The sequence below is a fragment of the Aquarana catesbeiana genome, linkage group LG02 (genome assembly GCF_042186555.1).
Source record: "Aquarana catesbeiana isolate 2022-GZ linkage group LG02, ASM4218655v1, whole genome shotgun sequence".
NCBI classification, from domain to species: Eukaryota; Metazoa; Chordata; class Amphibia; order Anura; family Ranidae; genus Aquarana; species Aquarana catesbeiana.
This window is the reverse complement of record NC_133325.1, coordinates 363,812,534-363,832,138: the sequence shown is the minus strand read 5'-3', so window position 1 is coordinate 363,832,138 and position 19,605 is coordinate 363,812,534. Positions and strand designations below refer to the sequence as shown.

Sequence of the window (19,605 nt, the reverse complement as noted above, 5' to 3'; positions counted from 1 at the left end):
CCAGTGATACATGGCAGCTATGGCAGTACCCAACTCCCCATGCCTTTTGTTTGACAACTCATTGTCTTTTAGCCTTGAAAATGGACAGAACTCATTTTCAAGATTCAGTGCTTATTGAGTTTAACGAGGTTCAGATTAAAAGTCACATTTTCTAGAATTTATGATAGTTCAAAGAGCAGCCCCTGATTCGAACATAAGCACATTCGCTCATCACTAGTAACCACTATAAAACGGATAAATGTTACCCACCTAGTGCTGCTACATCCATGTTTTGCACCAGGTCCTTAATATTTTCTAAGATAGCAGAACATTTGTACTCTGCCTTCTCAAATGCAACTTGATATTCAGGAAGAAGGGATCTAAACTTCTTGATCTTTTGTAACTGCTGATGAACAGCATGGATCTTCTGTTCCACCACAGCTTTATCCTGGGCAATCTGTTGCAATATTTTCAGTGTCCCCTCCTTGTGTTGTTCCAGGACAATCTTTTCATGAATTAGGTCATCTGTCAGTTTTTCAAGTGATTTAAGTTTTTGTTCAATGCAAATTAGGGCTTCTTTAGCAAAATCATGTTGCTTTATTATTACAGAATACTGATCTTTCATAAGAGCTCTAAAACACTGAGCAAAATGTTCAAAGGTTGCATTGGTGATCTTGCTATATGTACGTTCGGATGACTTCATATACTTAGTGATAGAAAGATGCATGGATGATAGAAGATAGCATATGTTTTCTTTGTCTTGCTTGGTCAGCATGCCTAAATCTTCTATGTGATAATTTGCATGTTCTACTAGAGTTTCCCTAGAAAAGCAAAATTATAGGACACATTTAATAAGGGCTTAAAAAGAAGACAGAGAATGCAGAGAAAATGTTTAAAACAAATACATTTTTTAGTATAGAAAAAGAAAACATTTCTGTAAAATAGTTTAAAGTATAAGTTCACCATTTAAAAAAAATAAAAATAAATGCATATCTTTTTGCAAGTAAAAAAAGTGCATTTATTATTTGTTTTACTTGAAGCCTGTAAATCTCAGCAGATCGCGGGTACCATGCAGGACTCCTGCAGACTTGTCAGTGTATTTGTCTGCCCATACCTTGTACGGGCTGGCAGATACACACTGACAGGAAGAGAGAATGAACTACAGGAGCGCTCAACAGCAGCTGTCAGTACTTGTAGTTTGCCATTAACAGAACTCTGTAGATTTTGCTATAGTTTGTTTTGGGTTTTTTTTCAAAATATGGTCAGAATGGGTGGTTTATTCAAACCAGCTTTTGATATATAGCTAAAGGATCTATTTATTCTGCTATATCTGAAAACTGAGACTTTCACCACTGAGCAAAATTATTAATAGCATGGTTGCAGGATGATGAAATCCTAGCATAATACCAAACGAGGGTCAATAGTAGCTAGGAATTTCTGCTGCAAAAAGAAAATCTGTCCAATATAAATGCATATCTGAAAATCCAGGAAGCCAAAAAGCTGTATTTGTAAAGCTTATGGGACACCCTGCAAAAGCAGATAAGGTAAAGTCTACAGGTGAAAATCCCACAATGGACACTGAAATACTGGTTGGCACATGTTCAGTTGTATGTTAGCATTTTACAAAACAGTGTTATTTTTGTCAACTAAAAGCAGACAAATTCACAGCCAACGTTTCTTACTTTAAGAATAGGTATCAGAATTCTTTTCGTATACTCTTCCTTTAGAAACAAGAGAGGAGGCAAAAAGGAATGACAGCACAAAATAATCCTAGTAAACTGCTTGAATTGTTTTATGCTATCTATGTTAACCCAGTGAATCATGTGACCTGAAGGAATATTTTACTTATTAATTATGAAGAAGATTGGCAGGTAACCAGGGCAACACAGCTGCAGCTTCTACCGTGAATTTAATCTGTCTGTTTTCCCTATGGATCTAGTCTGGTCGATGGGTTTTGGAAGCGAGGTCTTGTTGAGAATGCTGTGTGTATATTTTTCTTATTTCCCTCTGGCTATTCAATGAAATAAAAGCTTAAATCTGAACAATCAGTTTCTCTGTGTTTAGAGAAAAAACAAAGATCTTAGGAGACCATAAGCAACAATTTCCCTTGTTTAAGAACTTCAGTATGACGCTTTCTTTCTTAGTTGTATGTTTAGAATACGTTTATGCAATATCTTTCTGCAGAACAACAATTGCCTATGAAAAATAAGAATATTCACCTGATACAGAAACAAATGTATACAAAATATGGCAGATACATCAGCATGTATGCCTTTAGTCAGCGCTAGATTTATATTTCTCAGTGATCTAGTACAACTGTCTTATACCTCCCCATTCCTATGCTAGTTGACTGCCTAACATTAGTACCACACTAACAAAATCTGATGTAATAATTGCACTGGCACGCTAAGGTTGTGGGCAGAGGCTGAAAAAGACAAAACACTGTTTGGAGACAAATCATAGGGATTTTATGCTAGTTAATAAAATCATTTTTTTTCCTTACACCACCTGACTAGCACTGGTACAGTCAGCACTGCACTGTTGGTCAGTGGGATCACTAGGTGAAATCCACAAGCATCAGGGGTTGTATCACGCTTTTTTCTTGGCTTTCAGTTTAACACTGTAGTACTGACTGTACCTGTGCATCCTGGAGTTTGTAAGTGCAATAGTTACTTTATTATTGCAACTTTTAAGAAATTGCTTGATCTGTGCTATGCAGTGTGCTTGTATTTTGTTTTGTTGTGTAAAGTTTTGATTATTCCTAGATACTTTTAAAAGCTGCAAGTGATAGCATTAAGATTCATACCAGGTTTCGGACATTGATCTGGACAATACCGTGGCTTGTACTGTAGTTAGTAGGTGGGTCTAGTGGTCAGTGCATTCTATATTATTAGCTTGTAATACAAGTTAAAGTAAGTAAAAGGCAGTTCACATTTCATATAAATCCAACTAAACTATTATTTCCTTAACCACTTCCTCGTGGAGCATTGTTTTGAATTTTTCGCACTCATGTTAAAATCTGCATTCTTGGCTAGAAAATGATTTAAAATCCCCAAATATTATATATTATATATATTTCGCTATTTGCAAAACTGTTAAATCTATATTTTCAGTAAAAATACACTAAATTGAATCTTAGTGCACACAAATGCAATTTAACAACTTCCTACCTGTGCTATAGCCAAAAAAGATGGCTACATCGCAGGCTTGCTTTGCTGGAAGGGCATCATATGATGGCTAGTAAGCCGCTTGAATTGCTATTACAAGAGAGCTGACTGGCTCTAAACAACTATACTGGCGTGATGCCTGCAGCTGCAGGCAACATCCCAGTACAGGCACTGCCCCACTGGAAAATGCCGCCTATGTCGCAGTAGATACGCCCCTGCCCTACATGTTAATTTGTATGTGTGTGTATGGAGCGATGAAGGTGCTTTTGAATTTTTTGGCTTATTTTTATTTATTTCAGTACACATTGCATTTTTAACACTTCTCAGTTATCTTTATTGCTTTCACAAGGGAGCTAACAAGCCCCCTATGTGATAGCTTTGGGTAGGTGATAGATACTCTTTATGGAGTACCTGATACGCTGATTGAGAGGGACTGAATGAGAGCATGCGTGCATGTATGTGGTCATCATACTAATTTTATTTAGCATGAATAATCTAATCACAAAGGTCACATGAATATATGGCCAATTGTATTTAGAACAAGACCTTCTGCCTCCAATGCAGAATCACCTGCCTGGTGGAAGCATCTATAACTCTTTTACTCTTCTCTGATAATTTCCAGAAATTACTTACCTTGTCCACTGAGGAACATAATAAACATTAAGTGCATTAAAGAGGGAGGGGAATTGTTGACACCACTTGTAGAATATAGATCCCATGTCACTACGAATGAGAAACCAGCGAATGTTCTGCTGAACTGCCTGCAAAAACAGATTCCATGCACTCTCCTTGGAGTATGTCAGTCCAGCATTGGTTACCTGAAAAACATTTCATAATCACAAGCATACTTGGACTAGAAGACAAACCAATAAAAAGATCACCATTTTATAATATCTAACTTTTATGTATTCTATGAGAGAACAAAATATCATATTCACTGCAAATAGTAATGTACGTATTGATTTTACATTTGTTAAGTCTATACAGAATTGTAGATCCATAGTCATCTGTGGTCATAGGGGCAGTAAGTGTATGACCTGAGGACACATCCAAGCTGCTCATGGAGCCATTGCAGTCAACCACACTACATGCACACAGCCTTTATATGACAAACTATAAAAAGTAATTGTCACTGTATATTCAGTTTAATTCATATGGAAATAGAAGTAGCAGGGATGAGACATCTCTCTTAGTACCAGGGTTAAAAAAAAAAAAACACATTACTCAGCAGTGCAGTCTGTTTAAAGATGAATGAGACATTCTATTGTACTAATTAACATTTCACAATCTGAATCTAAGCTTTTCCCCCCACACATCTACATGCTGATACTATAACTAGTTACACAAGGTGAATAATGTATATTATCAATGCCTTCAATACTTTAATCCAAGGTCCAGTCGCAGCATCAGACATCACTGATGTGCCATCCCCTGCTTTATGCTATGTTAGTAAGTAAAAGCTGCTTTGTGGGAGGAGGGAACCTATATTATATTAAGACACTATTTAGAAGAAAGGTTTCAGCCCTAGATCAATGCAGGAATAATGTTTGCAGAGCCAAGAGGCAGTGGCAGAAGGTAAATGCAGCAGGTAAGTTTTCACTGGAAACCAATATCTTATTAGTGAGCTCCCACTAACAACCAACAAAAAAGAGGGCACTCCCCACTAACCACTAGTCACTGAGCACTAATGGAAGGGACTACTCAGCACTGACCACTAACAATAGAAGGCACTCAACACTGATGACTAGTTTAAAGAAACACTCATCACTGACCACCAACATAAGGGGAAGCACTACATTAATGACCATTTTTCACAGTGTACTGTATACCCCTAACATATTTCTGACTGTGGCACTTTGTAAGCTGTGCCATACATTGCATTCCCCTGGCCCTCTGTACTCTGACTGTATTCTGTAAACTATGCTATTCATTATATACTCCTGCTCACTGCACTCTATAAGCTGTGCTGTATAATATAGCCCTGATCACTCTGTGCTCTGTAAGCTGTGTTGTTCATTACATACCGCTGATAACTGCAGCCTGTAAGTTGTGCTCTACAGTACATACTCCAGCCTGCTGCACTTTGTCTGCTGTGCTGTACAATACCTAGTCCTGACCACTGTAGTCTTAAAGCTTTGCTGGACATTACATATTTTGCAATGTTTATTAATATCTTTGTCCTTTATGGTGAGCACACAAAACACAGATTTTTACTATGTTTCCTTTTATTCACCTTATCAAAGCACCTCTAATTTTAATGCATTTTCCTGTATAAATGTAGTACTGCATGTATGTGTACCTGATGATAATATAGTTAAGACATACCTCACTTCTCATGGCATGAGCTATGGTTGCCTGTTGTTCCAGTGTGAAGAGATGAGATACTGATCCAAAGACAACAAATTCAGCAATGTACACTAGTGCTGTTGGATCAATGTCCTCTTCGGTGAGCAGGAGCATAGTTCTTTGACCCTAGAGACAAGAGACTTACAGTAAGAGAGAATAATAAAAGCAAAAGAAAAAAAAACTAACCTTCTGCCACATTTGCTTTACAAACACATTGTGAAGCAATAACCAGAAAACATGTAAATAACAAATTTTAAACCACTTCAATACAGGGCATTTTTCCCCCTTCCTGCACAGGTGAATTTTCAGTTTTCAGCGCTGTCGCATTTTGAATGACAATTGTGCGGTCATGAAACACTGTACCCAAATGACATTTTTTTACGCTATAAACAAAAGAAGAGTGACAAGTTTGAAAAAAACAGTTTTTTTTACTTTTTGCTATAATAAATATCCCAAATTTAAAAAAAAAATGTCCTCAGTTTAGGCCGATATATTTTCTTCTACATATTTTTGGTAAAAAAAAATTGCAATAAGCGTATATTGATTGGTTTGCGCAAAAGTTATAGCGTCTACAAAATAGGGGATATATTTATGTCATTTTTATTATTTATTTTTTTTTTACTAGTAATGGCGGCGGTCTGCGATTTTTATCGTGACTGCAACATTGCGGCGGACACTTTTGACACATTTTTGGGACGACTGACAATTATACAGCGATCAGTGCTATAAAAATGCACTGATTTCTGTAGAAATTTCACTGGCAGAGAAGGGGTTAAAACTAGGGGGCGATCAAGGGGTTAAATGTGTTACCTAGGGAGTGATTCTAACTGTAGGGGAGGGGATTCACAAGGGGAGGAGACCAATCAGTGTTCCGCTAAGAGGCATGTTGAGTCCATTGAAGATTTCATTTTTTGCAACAAGTTTTTAGAAAAGGAAAAAAAAAATAAAAAAGTGTATTTGTTGCTATCTCTGGTTTCATTGTATAGTTCTCATAACACTTCCTATCAAAGGGACACTCTGTGAAAGGCAACTTCTAGAAGGGAGACACAGATAGCATTGGTAACCCACAAGTGATGCAATCCCTATCCACTCCAAAAAGTTTGACTGGGTTTATTGCTGTAGCAGTATTTGGCTAAATAGTTAGACCTCATAGAAATGCTTATTGCTAATAGTATCTCTTTTCAATTTAATGTTACATCACATACAAACAGCCAGGTTATTTTGTAGCTAAAATTGTATTTTTTTAAGATTTCCTTCGAGAAGTTACTTTCTAGAATATGGTGGATTCAAATCTATTTAGCAATCCAGAATTCTGTAAAACATGACTCATTAGTGGACACTCAGAAATATCAGGAGTTTTAAGCACTTTTTTTCTGGCATTGACACTTTTCATTTTGGGACTACTGTGTTTTGGCACAGATACAAACAAAAGGTAAGTAGCAACTCAGCACTTGAAATGATAATGCAGTTTATGGGGTTAAGTTATAGTAAAGCTTTGGGCCAGGGTTTAAGTGATATATTAGGGGGTTAATGGCTACTTTAAATCATAACTTTTGTTTAGTTTTGAATAAAGCAGGTCCTGGTTATCGTTTTTTTGGCCATGTAAAAGTTGTCAAGTTTTGTATGTTGTATATTGACCTAAGCTGAGGTGCTTAGTGATGCCAAAAAAGACATGTCTTGGGATCTTTCCCCACTAAGGAGCCCATTTTATTGTGCAAGAACTCTATGGCATGTTTACTGTAACTCTGAACTAATGGGCAGGCCCACAAAAGCTGTAAAAATGCTCCTGGTACCTCTATGAATTTAGGGTAAAGTGGTTGTTATACAGTTTCTATTTAGAAACATGTACTGGATTAAGATAAGGGATCTTTCCCCAATTTTCTATACTATTTTTATGTATACATATTGTAAATGACATTTAAAGCACAAACCATGCCTTTTTCTACAGTCTGCTTATTACACACAGTAAGATGTAACTGCCATTTTTCATGCAGTTCTGCAAACAATTTCTGTAGTGGAAAATTGCTGGTGATCGTGTTTTGTTTGTATGAAATTTAGAGAATCAAAGGAACTTACTTTCAGTCCAGCTTTAACATAGCAGTCAACAAGCTGGGATTTGAAATGTCTGGCTCGCTGCTCTTCTTCTTCTATTTTCCTATGTGACCCAAGCTGGACCACACTAAATCCAGACAGGTGCGCAGCAAGTCGAGCTACTGTGCTGGTTGATCGTGGGCAGCCTTCACCGCATAGCAAAGTATGCGCACTTCCATGAGGGCTCCAGAGATTGTGGGACAAGCGGCACAGCAGATTAATGGTACACTAAAGAAAAATTACTCAAATCAGTGTCATTAAAACTTCTAAAACAATAAGGTGCTTGTTAGTGGCATGAGCAGTTGTAATCATATCACATGAATCTGCCAAATTAGTTATTTCTTTCTACACAGTTTGATTTTCATTTTTGCCAAGACATATATGTCTTCTGTGTCAAATTTCTGCCTACATTTTACCTGCATATTGGGTTTTATGTGACTGAGCGTATTGGGGGGCATTGAGGGGTATGCTGAGTGGGTTAGTTGCATAGGAAAATGATGACTGTGTGTGCTGAGTGTATATGGTTTACATGGTGGGGTGTGATGAATGTATTGGGGTATATGTAATAAATGAATTTAAGGTGCACAGGGGAATGTGATGGAAGTATTGTGGTGTATAGAGGGGTATGATGTGTGTATGTGGGTGCAGGGTGGGTGTATTGTGTGGAGAAATATGAAGGGATATGCTGAATTTATTTCATTGTATGGTGGGTGTACATGGGTTGAGATTTATGATTGAGTGTGCTAAGTGTATTTGGGGTATATGGTGGGTTGTGCTGAGTGTATTGAAGTGTATATGATGAGCACACATGGGTGCTATGTTAGGGTGTTCTGAATGTACTGGAGTGCATGTTGGGATCTGATAAGCATACTGGTGTGTACAGTGGGATTTGCTGCGTGCACTGGAATGCATGTACAATGTGGCAGGTGTATTTTGGTGCATAATGGGGGATTTTTTCATTTGAGAGGTACGATGGAGCATGCTGAGTGTATTTGGACTTCATGATGTGCTGAATGTATTTAGGGTGCATGATCTGGTGTGCTGATTATATTTGTGGTTCATGGCGTGCTCTGCTGAATGTATTTACAATGTATGATGCAGTGTGCTATGTGCATGATGGGGTGCTCACTGTATAGGGATATATGCTGTGATGTGCTAAGTTTAAAGAAGTGCCAAATGTAACAGCACTGAATGTACTGTGTGCTAAATAGGGATGGGCGAACGTTTTGGCCCGAGTATGAGTCTGGGCCAAACATTGGCTGTTCTCACATTCGCCGAACAACCGAATTATCAGGGCGTTTAACCATTTCTTCGGCCCGCCAAACGACCACAATGGACTGTGCCACTGCACAGTGCATTAAAAGCCTTGATTGGCTGAAGCAATGAAAGCTTTGCCCAATCAGGGCAGAGAGTCAAGATTGGACGCTGTCATGATGACTCTATCCAATCATGGCTCATTGCTGTTAGTCCCGCCCCACACTATAAAAGTATTCTTTCAATAGCAACCATTTTCAGTGTGATATCGGCATGGAGAGAGATAGAATAGGTCTCTGTTCAGTGCTATTAGACAGTGTGATATAGTGTGCTATTCTGATTCTATTGTCAGTGTAGAATATTAGTTTAGTGTGAATCTAGTGATAGTACAGTGTGAGTGTAGTGTGACCATTCATCTTTCCATTAGCGTGAATGTAGGGATAGTTCAGTCAGTGTGACTGGAGTGCGACCACCATTTATCTTTACATTAGTGTGAATGGAGGGATAGTTCAGTCAGTGTGAGTGTAGTGACTGTTTAACACAGTATATTTCATTGCGTTACTGCAAGTTTAACACCGTATATATTTGAGTGTGTCAAGTGATGTTTAACACAGTACATTTCTGTTCGTTACTGCATGCGTAACACAGTATATTTCAGTGCGTTACTGCAAGTTTAACGCCGTACAGTTCAGTGCAATACTGAAAGTTTAATGCTGTATATATTTGAGCGCGTTATGTTCCATCTAATGTAGTACAGTTCAGTGCATTACTGCAAGTTTAACGCCGTATATTTCAGTGCGTTATCTTCCGTTTAATGCAGTATAGTTCAGTGCGTTACTGCAAGTTTAACGCCATATATTTCAGTGCATTACTGCAAGTTTAACGTGTACAGTTCAGTGCGTTACTGCAAGTTTAACGCCATATATTTCAGTGCGTTAGCTTCCATTTAACACCGTACAGTTCAGTGCATTACTGCAAGTTTTACTGCAAGATTGGAGTATCTTGAAGAGTGCTAGCCCCGGCCCGCCTCCGTGGGAAACTTGGAAAGAAGAAAGAAATGGCTGCACATCCAAAACTTCCGATTGCCTTTTATTTTGCTTCACAAAGATAACACCAAAGACACCAAACTGTGGTCAGGTCACGTAGACGTGTTTCACACATACATCTTGTGCTTAATCATTACCATGATTAAGCACAAGATGTATGTCTGAAACGCGTCTACTTGACCACAGTTTGGTGTCTTTGGTGTTATCTTTGTGAAGCAAAATAAAAGGCAATCAGAAGTTCTGGATGTGCAGCCATTTCTTTCTTTTTTTCTAATATAGTGTATGAGTGGAGTGTGTCTGTGTAGAAGTGAGTACTCAAATTAAAGTGCATCAAACACCACTTTCCATTGATTAAAGTGCATCCACGTACACATTTCCACATCTATATTACATTGTGTTAATAAGCACCCCCCTCCATCATGTCTGGGAGGACAACAAGGAGAGGCAGACGTTCCCATGGCACCGTGGGGGGGGGGGCAGCAGCGTATGTGTCTACAGGCATAGGTGGAAGTGGTCAGTCCTCAAGCAGGGCATCATTTCCTCCGTTTAGTGATGTTGCCCATGCTATCCAGCCACAGCATACAAAGGAGGTGGTGGACTGACTTTCTAAATTATCCTTATCCTCCTCATCCTCTGTCACCCAAGCAGAGACTGGTGCACAGTCCACTGCAGCTGCCATAGCGGCTAAACCTGCCTCATTGTCCACATCTATTTCTGCCATAGCCCCTGCATCAGGTGAGTTATTTGAACACAGCAGCAGCCACTTGATCCTTGATGATGCACAGCCATTACTTGATTCAGATGTTGGTTCTGAGGTTGAGGAAGGCAGGAACGTGAGCCTACAGAGAGGGGAGAACACTGGTACACAAAATTGGCAGTCATGTTCCTCCAGCCACAGGGTATTGCCAAGTTGTCTCCAGTGGTAATGAGGATGGAGGAGATGATAGGTCACTGACATGACTTGGGTGCCAGAGCAGAGGAAAGTGAGGGTGAGGCACAACCCCAACGAGGCAGCCATCAAGGAAGAGTAGAGAGCAGCCACCCTATTCTATACTAACATTTATAGGTAAAGTTGATCCAGGGAAAATCCGATTGCCTCTCTGGGATCAGGAAGGAATTTTTTCCCCTGCTGTAGCAAATTGGATCATGCTTTTCTGGGTTTTTTTTGCCTTCCTCTGGATCAACTGTGGGTATAGGATTGGGTATATGGGATTGTATGATACTTTTTATTTTATTTATTTATTTTTTTATGGTTGAACTAGATGGACTTGTGTCTTTTTTTTTTCAGCCTGACTAACTATGTAACTATGTGACTATTCCATCACATTGTGGAGCTATTATCTCCCGGCCCACTTCTCACAGCTCAGCTGTCTGGGCCTTTTTTAACACATGTGCAGCTGATCGCACTGTTGCAATTTGCAAACTTTGTCTCAAGCACATCAAGCGTGGCAAAAACACCAGAAATTTGGGTACCACATGCTTGACGAGGCATTTAACCTCCCACCACCAGAGCACCTGAAAACCACACAAAAGGGGCGCAAGCCTGTTCCTCCTCCTTACTCACCTCAGTCTGTCCCCGCTATACCTCATGACCTCTCAGCAGCCTCCACTGACAGGGATGATGGTATAGCGCAGGGTGTCCCAGGTCCTTGCAGCACATCTGCCAGCAGCACACCACCATCTGTAGACTATAGCTGGCAAATTTCTCTGACCATCTGCTGCAGCGAAAAAAAAAAATACAGTCACTGCCACCAACATGCCCAGCATCTAAATGCAAGCTTGTCAAAGCTGCTTGCTCTACAATTTCTGCCTTTCCATCTGGTGGATTCTGCCCCCTCTGTGAATTTGCAGAATGCGCTGTACCACAATGGCAGGTTCCCAGTCGCTATTTCTTTTCACCTAAGGCCATTCCACCTCTGTACCATAACGTGGAAGGCAATGTTGTGGCATTGTTGGGCAAGGCAGTCAGCCACAAAGTCCATGTAACTACTGACACATGGTCCAGCAAGCATGGTCAGGGATGACATATTTCATTCACAGCACACTGGGTAACTCTGCTTGCAACTTGGAAGGAGGCAGGACAGGGATCAGTGTTGCAGCTTGTTGTGCCCCCACATCTCCATACAGCTAGTGGTGATGATGCCAGATTTGTCAGCTCAACCCCCTCCTCCTCCTCCTCCTCCTCTGCCTTCATGCCCTCTTCTCCTGAAGTGTCCTATGAACCCCAAGTACCCCCTAAGCATTCAAGGGGCTATTCAATAAGTCAGTCTAAAAGGTGCCAATCAGTGCTTCAGCTGGTGTGTTTAGTGGACAGGAACCACACTGGAGCAGAGATTCTTGCAGCTCTGCAGGGACAGGCCCAGAGGTGGTTCACGCCATGCCAGCTGGAGCCAGGAATGGTGGTGTGTGATAATGGCACAAACCTCCTGTCCGTCCTTAGACAGGGAAAGTTGACACATGTGCCATGCCTGGCACATGTCCTCAATTTGGTGGTGAAGCGTTTCCTAAATACGTACCCAGGGTTGGAAGATCTGCTAAAGCAGGCCAGAAGAGCCTGTAGCCATTTCAGGCAGTCATACACAGCCAGTGCCTGGTTGGATGAAATTCAGCAGGAATTCCACCTGCCAAAAAATTACCTGATTTGTGACATGTCCACCAGATGGAACTCGACTTTGGCAATGCTACAGCGGCTGGACATGCAGCAGAGGAACATTAACAAGTACATTTGTGAGTATGGCACAATGACAGGCTCAGGCCTGCTCAGCTTTTTTTCCAAAAATGGCTGCTCATAAAGAATGCATGTACTGTACTGTCACCATTTGAGGAGGCCACAAGGATGGTGAGCCGTGATAATGCATGCAGGATGGTAAACCGTGACACGATCCCTGTTGTCCTCCTGCTGGAGCATACTCTGCGTGGCATTATGGACAGGGCACTTGAGGCAGAGCAGCGGGAGGAAGAGGAGGACTTCCTTTCCTTTCAAGGCCCACTTCATGCAGACACCATTGTTCCTATGCCAAAGTACACACAAGAAGAATGGGAGGAGGAGGAGGAAGATTCTGGCCGTTTTGGCTACATTGAAGCAGAGGAAGACATAAGTCAAACAGTAAGAGATGGTTTTCCATCCACAGAACCCTTGGGAGTAGTATGTGGCTGGGAGGAGGCAGTTCCAGATACTATAATCCTCAGTGACCCCGAGGAGTCTGCTTCTCATGCCTGCACAAATTTGCGGTGTATGGGCTCCCTCATGCTTCAAAGCCTGCAAAAGGACCCAAGAATACGTGCCGTAAAGAAGAAGGATCACTATTGGTTGGCAACCCTCCTTGACCACCGTTATAAGAGGAAAGTCTCAGAACTCATCCCATCCCCACAGAGAGTGCAGAAGAAATCTCTTGAGGACACCTTAAAGAAAAGTCTATCGAACGCTTTTCCCAATTCTGGTAGGTTGCAGTATCATGGAAAACATCGCTTTGAGGCTTCTGTTTGTCAAGAGAGGAGCGGTGGAGAAGACGTCTGCCTAAGTGATGCATTTCACAATTTTTTTAGTCCTCGTCAGCTTCCACATCCCACCGGCAGCATCTGCATCACACAGTGGACGATTATCTAGGGGCGAAAACAGAGATGGAGAGCTTTCCAGTCGACAATCCACTGGCTTACTGGGTCATGAGAATAGACCACTGGCCAGAACTTGCCCAGTATGCAATTGAGCTGCTGGGCTGCCCTGCATCCAGCATGCTTTCTGAACGGGCATTCAGTGCTGCTTGAGGTTTTGTTACTGATAATAGAACGCGTCTCTCCACAGACTCAATGGACCACCTGACATTTATTAAGATGAATCAGTCCTGGGATTACCAGCAGCTATGAAGCCCCTGTTGCTGATGTTGCTGATTAAGTGTTTTTGGGATGGGACTTCTAGGCTGCCTAGCATTGTGGGTGTTGATTTCATCTGGAAAAATGTTTTTGGTGTAGGTTTCATGGACACAATTAACACCCAAAGAAAGACCAATTTTTCCGCACCTGTTTGACAGGTGCATATCCTTTTCATTTTTGACAGCAAGGCCAAATTTTGCTTTCATCAAGAGTACCTCTATAAGGTTACGGTGTGAAGGCACCCCTGACACCCAAAGACCCATTTTTACGCACCTGTTACTTCTATCCAAAATCTGTGGAAGAGACACCAGAATTTATACAAAAAAATCTCTATTCTTGTTCCCAGTGCTATACATTGTAGCCTCATCATACAGACTGACTCCGCAAGCCATTGCTTACAAAAGAAAGAACGCTTGCAGGGAAAATGTCTTTTTTTTGGCTTTATAAATGCAATTATGTCTGCAGCATCTTATATACACAGTACAGATGTGCCAATTTACAGGTAGACTAAGGGGACCCCCAGGCGCTATATTGAAATTAATTTTTCATTTTTATGCTTTCACTTTAAGCATCAATAAGTCACTGCTTAATTTATAAAGAGTCAAAAATTATACTTTGTATGAGCCTTTCCATGCAAATTATTACATTTCTAAGCAACATTAAGTGTTTACCTCTACCTGAAAAAGGGACATTTCATACAATTTTTGCCTACACAAATATAATTTACAGAAGCATTAACTTTACTGGGAATGTTTTCATTGCTCATTCACATGTTATCAACTAGCAACAACCATTGCTAACTCATCATATTTATTAGTACAGGGTTCATGTTACATTGTCTAAGGATTTTACTACCGAGAATGGAAGGACACAGAGACAGGCTTGATATAATAGAACCACTAAAGCCACTAGGCTAGGGTACAAATCTAAACCTAGCCTTATTCCCGAAAAACTTAAGGCTTATAACAAGCATACCTATGCATAATAAAATGTTGCTGTTCCACCTAATTGAGCCTTAGATAAATAGAACCATAGAGAATAACATCTGTCTTTAGAGGAAACTACATTTCAACAAGTTAATTCATTCAACAAAGGATTTCTGTGAAGGAGGTAGATCAATATGTCTCTTGTCTGAGTTAGCTATTCTTTTCAGCAAGCACACAACAATCCTTCAATAATATATGAGGCAGAAAATGAATGACAGGTAACAAGTCACAGCAACCGACCTGATAAAATGTGATGCTCATTCTGGGATTCACTTTGTTGTATTCTTTCAGTGCCTCTGTAAGCAACTGCTTCACATGGACTGAATCAAACGTTTCCTGGTACCCATCTAGAATATGAGTGCTGCTGCTGGCCTTCTCACTTCTCCTAAACAAATTCACATCCTGTTGTCTGGCTACAGTAGAGATTAACCCACCATCATCCTCAACAATGTTACTAAATAGGGGCTGCTGAGAACCCACAATGATCTGGACCTGTAAAATAAAGCAAAAATAAGCTCTTCAAAATCATATTTTGTATTTCTAGAAAACATATGTTAATAATATGATCACAGTGTTTACCTTAAAGCAATACCATATTTTTCATTGTACAGGGAATTGTTGATTAAAAGCTAGGGGGCTCCCTGTAGTTGACTCAGCTTAGATTTCATCTCTCTGCTTAAAGTGGATGTAAACCCGATTCATGAAATTTGAGCCAGGCACATACACCTGCAGTGTTTTGTTATCTCTCTAAAGCACTATGTCCCGTAGCTGTCTCTTGCTCCATAGCTCTGTTATCAGCCTGATAACTTCTCACACGTTCTCTGAGACCGAGTTTGTGTCAGGGGAGGTTGTTATAAATAGATTAGGAGACAGCTTGCCATCTAAGTGCCGGTTCACACTAGACGCGGCACGACTTGCAGGTCGCCTCACCGAGGCGACCTGCACACGACTGCCGGGGTGACTTGCAAGACGACTTCTGTATAGAAGTCTATGCAAGTCGCCCCCAAAGTAGTACAGGAACCTTTCTTCTAAGTCGGAGCGACTTGCGTCGCTCCGATTAGAACGGTTCCATTGTACAGACCGGGAGGCGACTTGTCAGGCGGCTAGGTCGCCTGACAAGTCGCCCCCGTGTGAACCGAGCCTAAGAGCAGGTCTCTGCACATTCCCTTCTTCCTTTGCCTATGAGGAGAGAGGGTGTGTGCCTTTCCTCCAATCAGCTGTCTTGGCTGTATGCCAATAATCCACTCCCAGTGGTAACCAGGAAGAGAAAAACTGTAACATGAAGAGCACTTTATAAAGGATATATACAGATGAATACAGCAGATATACATGTAAAACTTATATAGGGAGATGTGTTTCATCCCTGTGTATCATCTGGGGCTGTTCACTTCACTGGGTATATGTGAGGGTTTATATCCACTTTAAAGGAGATATTACATAAAAATGGAGGAACCAGTTTAGGCAGTTTACTCTGCTTTCTTCTTTCTTTTTAGCTAAACTTATAAAAACAAATATATATATATATATATATATAAACATTATTATAGTTTCCCTATGAAACACATTATTAAACAATGAAAAACTCAATGTACAAAATGTAAATACTGGGAAGACACTTAGATCTGCAATTTTCTTTATATATATATATAGTTTAACAAAGAATGAATGTGCTCTTAGTCAAAGTGAGATACAGCAATTCTAGCACAATGAATAATCAATGGGTTGCTTATGAAACCAGCAACTAGCATATTGATGTAATTTTTTCATGAACAAAGACCATAGTAACTGTTTATATGAACGTCAGTGGACTATAATATTTTCTTACAAGGTCAGATCGATGTTAGCAATTGACCAACCATAGAGCCTTATGTCCTCCACAAAGATGACTTATGATTTGACCATTACATACACCCCTCAATCACAATTTCCCTGATATGCCTAAATCTTCTAGTCAGTGTTAAAGATGTATTTATTTTGAGCTGGTCTTAGATGGATTGAAATGTGGTACTAATCAGATTGTATAGCATATTGTAAAATTTCTATAAAATGTTTTTACTATTCCAATTTCAGCATCTGATTAAAGAAATAAACAATCAGGTGCTGAATGCTATCCTTAAAAAAATTATTTATTTGCCCCTGTAATTTTAACATACCACACAATTTTAAAAGCATCAGTGATAACATTATGATATATATCCCTTTACCTCTTCTTCATTCACTAACTCTTTCTGGGCTGCTGTAGTCAATTCTTGTACATATCGGTTATAATCCACTGCACTGGACATTCTGTGCCCATAAACCCAATTACTTTCATGTCTCCAAAGCCTCAGAAGCTTTTCAGTTGTGGTATTTCCATCCAAAGACAGGCAGATATTCCTGTAGATTAAACATTCAAACATTTATCTTTTTAATAACAAGAAAAATGTACATTTGTGTATTAGTGTGTTGTTCTGCACCGAACCCTATTAGAGATTATAATCTGCAAATTATTGTATTGCTTGCAGAGTTGAACATGATATGATGTACAGGAATGGACCAAAAAAAGTGCAGTATGTTTTCCAATGCAGCCCTCTATCGTATGCGGTACTGCAGTACCGCATGGTGTGGTGACCTGTAATGCATGTGTGTTGTAGCTGTGTTTCTTTAGTGTGTTTCAAAATTAATGGCAATGGGTTAATGCACATAGCATGCATTACATGCCATAATGTGCACCTGATCACAGAGGTGTGTTTCAGCCCTAAATGATACTGCAGCAGCATGCATAAAGTGTGTTTATATACCATGCAGTAAGGGGGTATTATTGCCATTACTATTACCCCACCGCATCAGAGGTCTCGTGAACCCTTGACCCATTTCACTGCATTCATTCATTCACCACAAGCAGTTATTTACACCATCCTAATTTTTTAAGGACCTTTTGCTTTAGTGCTTTGTTTATATAATTGTTCTTATGATGAATATAGCTGGCTCCAAATCAGTCTTGAGCTTCCAGCTCTTTGTACTCATTTACATTTTAGTAACTTGTAAATAATCTTCATAAATTACAATGTTTCTAGAGCCTCGTAAATTTTCTTGTTCTGTTATTTTTCCATGGAACCATAGTTGAGCCTGGAGGAAACGTTAAACAACAATTTATGCTCTGTGAACTAAGTAATAATGTTTTATTTTCACAAAGCAACTAGACAGCTATATTGCTAGTGAAGTTTATTTTCCTCAGCAGGATCCAATCCTGTGAATGTATCTGACAATACAAGCCTATACCAAAATCTCCATTTGTGAACAACATCACATGTGAGCCTAAACTAGTAAGGGTATGAAAATATAATTTGTGGGCTCAACAACACTCATTACATTTTCAGTCAAATAGTGGCTACAAATAAAAGTGATATACCTGAACAAATGGCACATACAATTTAAATGGTCTAAATGAATGAAAATGCAGATTTGTCAGTTAGAAAACACACGTACACACTTACTTTTACTACCATTTCAAATCCATGAAAATTACAATCAGGTCTTCTAGATTAGATCCCAATTATTAAAACCTCCTTAGGCAGTATGCATACTGAACATGTCTTTTTTAAATCTCAAACATCTAGGGTCCGGTGTTCTCTTTGCTATTGGTGTATGTGTAGTGTCATCATGCCAAGATCACAGCGCTTTCTAAGGCCTTCAGAAAGAAGGTGATGTATGCCCATGAGTCTGCCATCACATTTTAAAAGCAGGGCTTTTTTTCTCGGTGGAACGCAGTTCCTGTTCCTCTGACAGGCAGCCCTCTCTGCTCTGACCTGTCATGTATCTCACACTAGCGCTGAGATTTTCGGGTCCCAGCACAGCAAAATACACCTGTGTTGATTCAAGCAGCAGCTTCCGTTTCCGTTCCCTCTTCTCACACTGTAGCAGGGAGCAAAGAGCAGAGGAGCCCTGAAACTCTGCTCCAGCTACAGTTCTCAATCGTCTGAGGGATAACACATGGACTGGAGCACTGGATCAGCAGTGGAAGAGGTGAGGGAGCTCTGAATGAAAAACGGGGAGGGGGGAGAGAGAGCCCTCCAGAGAGTTCACAGTGAGAGGATAACTGTGAAAGAAGGGAAGGGGGGTGGAAATTTGTCCAGAGAGGAGAACTGGGAAGTAAGCTTTGTACAGATGTAAGAGCTGCAGAAGGCAGAGCTGTAGAGGGTGGGGGAGGTTGTGTAGAGGTGAGAGCTGTGGGGGAAGTTGGGGGTGCAGAGGTGGGTGGCAAGGGTGAGAGCTGTGGATTGGGATGAGCTTTAGATGGGGGTTCAGAAGGGGAGTAGAGATAATATGGATGGAGGTGCAAAGGTGAGTTGTGGACTGGGGGTGTAAGCTCTAGTTAGAGGGGTGCAGACGTGAGATGTGTGATTGGGGGGGTGATTTGCAGATAGGGGTGCAGAGTGGAGCTGTGGACAGGGAAAGAAGAGGTGAGCTGTGGATAAGGGTTTCAGAGTTTAGGTTTTTGGGGGGATACTTGAGGGGGAAGACCAGGGAAATTTGTTGGGAACAGTAAGACCCCTTTCACACTGGGGCAGTGCGGGCATTAGTGTTAAAGTGCTAAAACTAGTGGCGCTTTACTGCTGTTATAGCAGCGCTTTGGCACCACTAGCGGGGCGCTTTTAACCCCCATGAAGGGGTTAAAAGGGGGTTAAAAGCGACCACTTAGCGCTACATTCAAATCGCTTTTAAGGTGCTTTGAAAGCGTGTCCCATCATTTCAATGGTAGGGACAGGGGAGGAGGGGTGTAAACACCCCTCCCCCACCGCCCCAAAGATGCTGCTTGCAGGACTTTTTTTTTCTTGTCCTGCAAGTGCACCACCCCAGTGTGAGAGCACTCGGACTTTCATACTG

At 40.6% G+C, this 19,605-nt stretch overlaps 1 protein-coding gene across 1 annotated transcript in view; it reads right to left on the bottom strand.

Moving 5' to 3' along the window:
* The window catches only part of LOC141128042 (uncharacterized), a 728,240-nt gene that overhangs the window by 344,445 nt on the left and 364,190 nt on the right, over positions 1–19,605 (bottom strand). Inside the window, 6 exon segments of the mRNA XM_073615085.1 lie at positions 250–800; positions 3,780–3,964; positions 5,472–5,618; positions 7,569–7,811; positions 14,980–15,231; positions 16,944–17,115. Coding sequence (XP_073471186.1) covers positions 250–800; positions 3,780–3,964; positions 5,472–5,618; positions 7,569–7,811; positions 14,980–15,231; positions 16,944–17,115 — 1,550 coding nt within the window.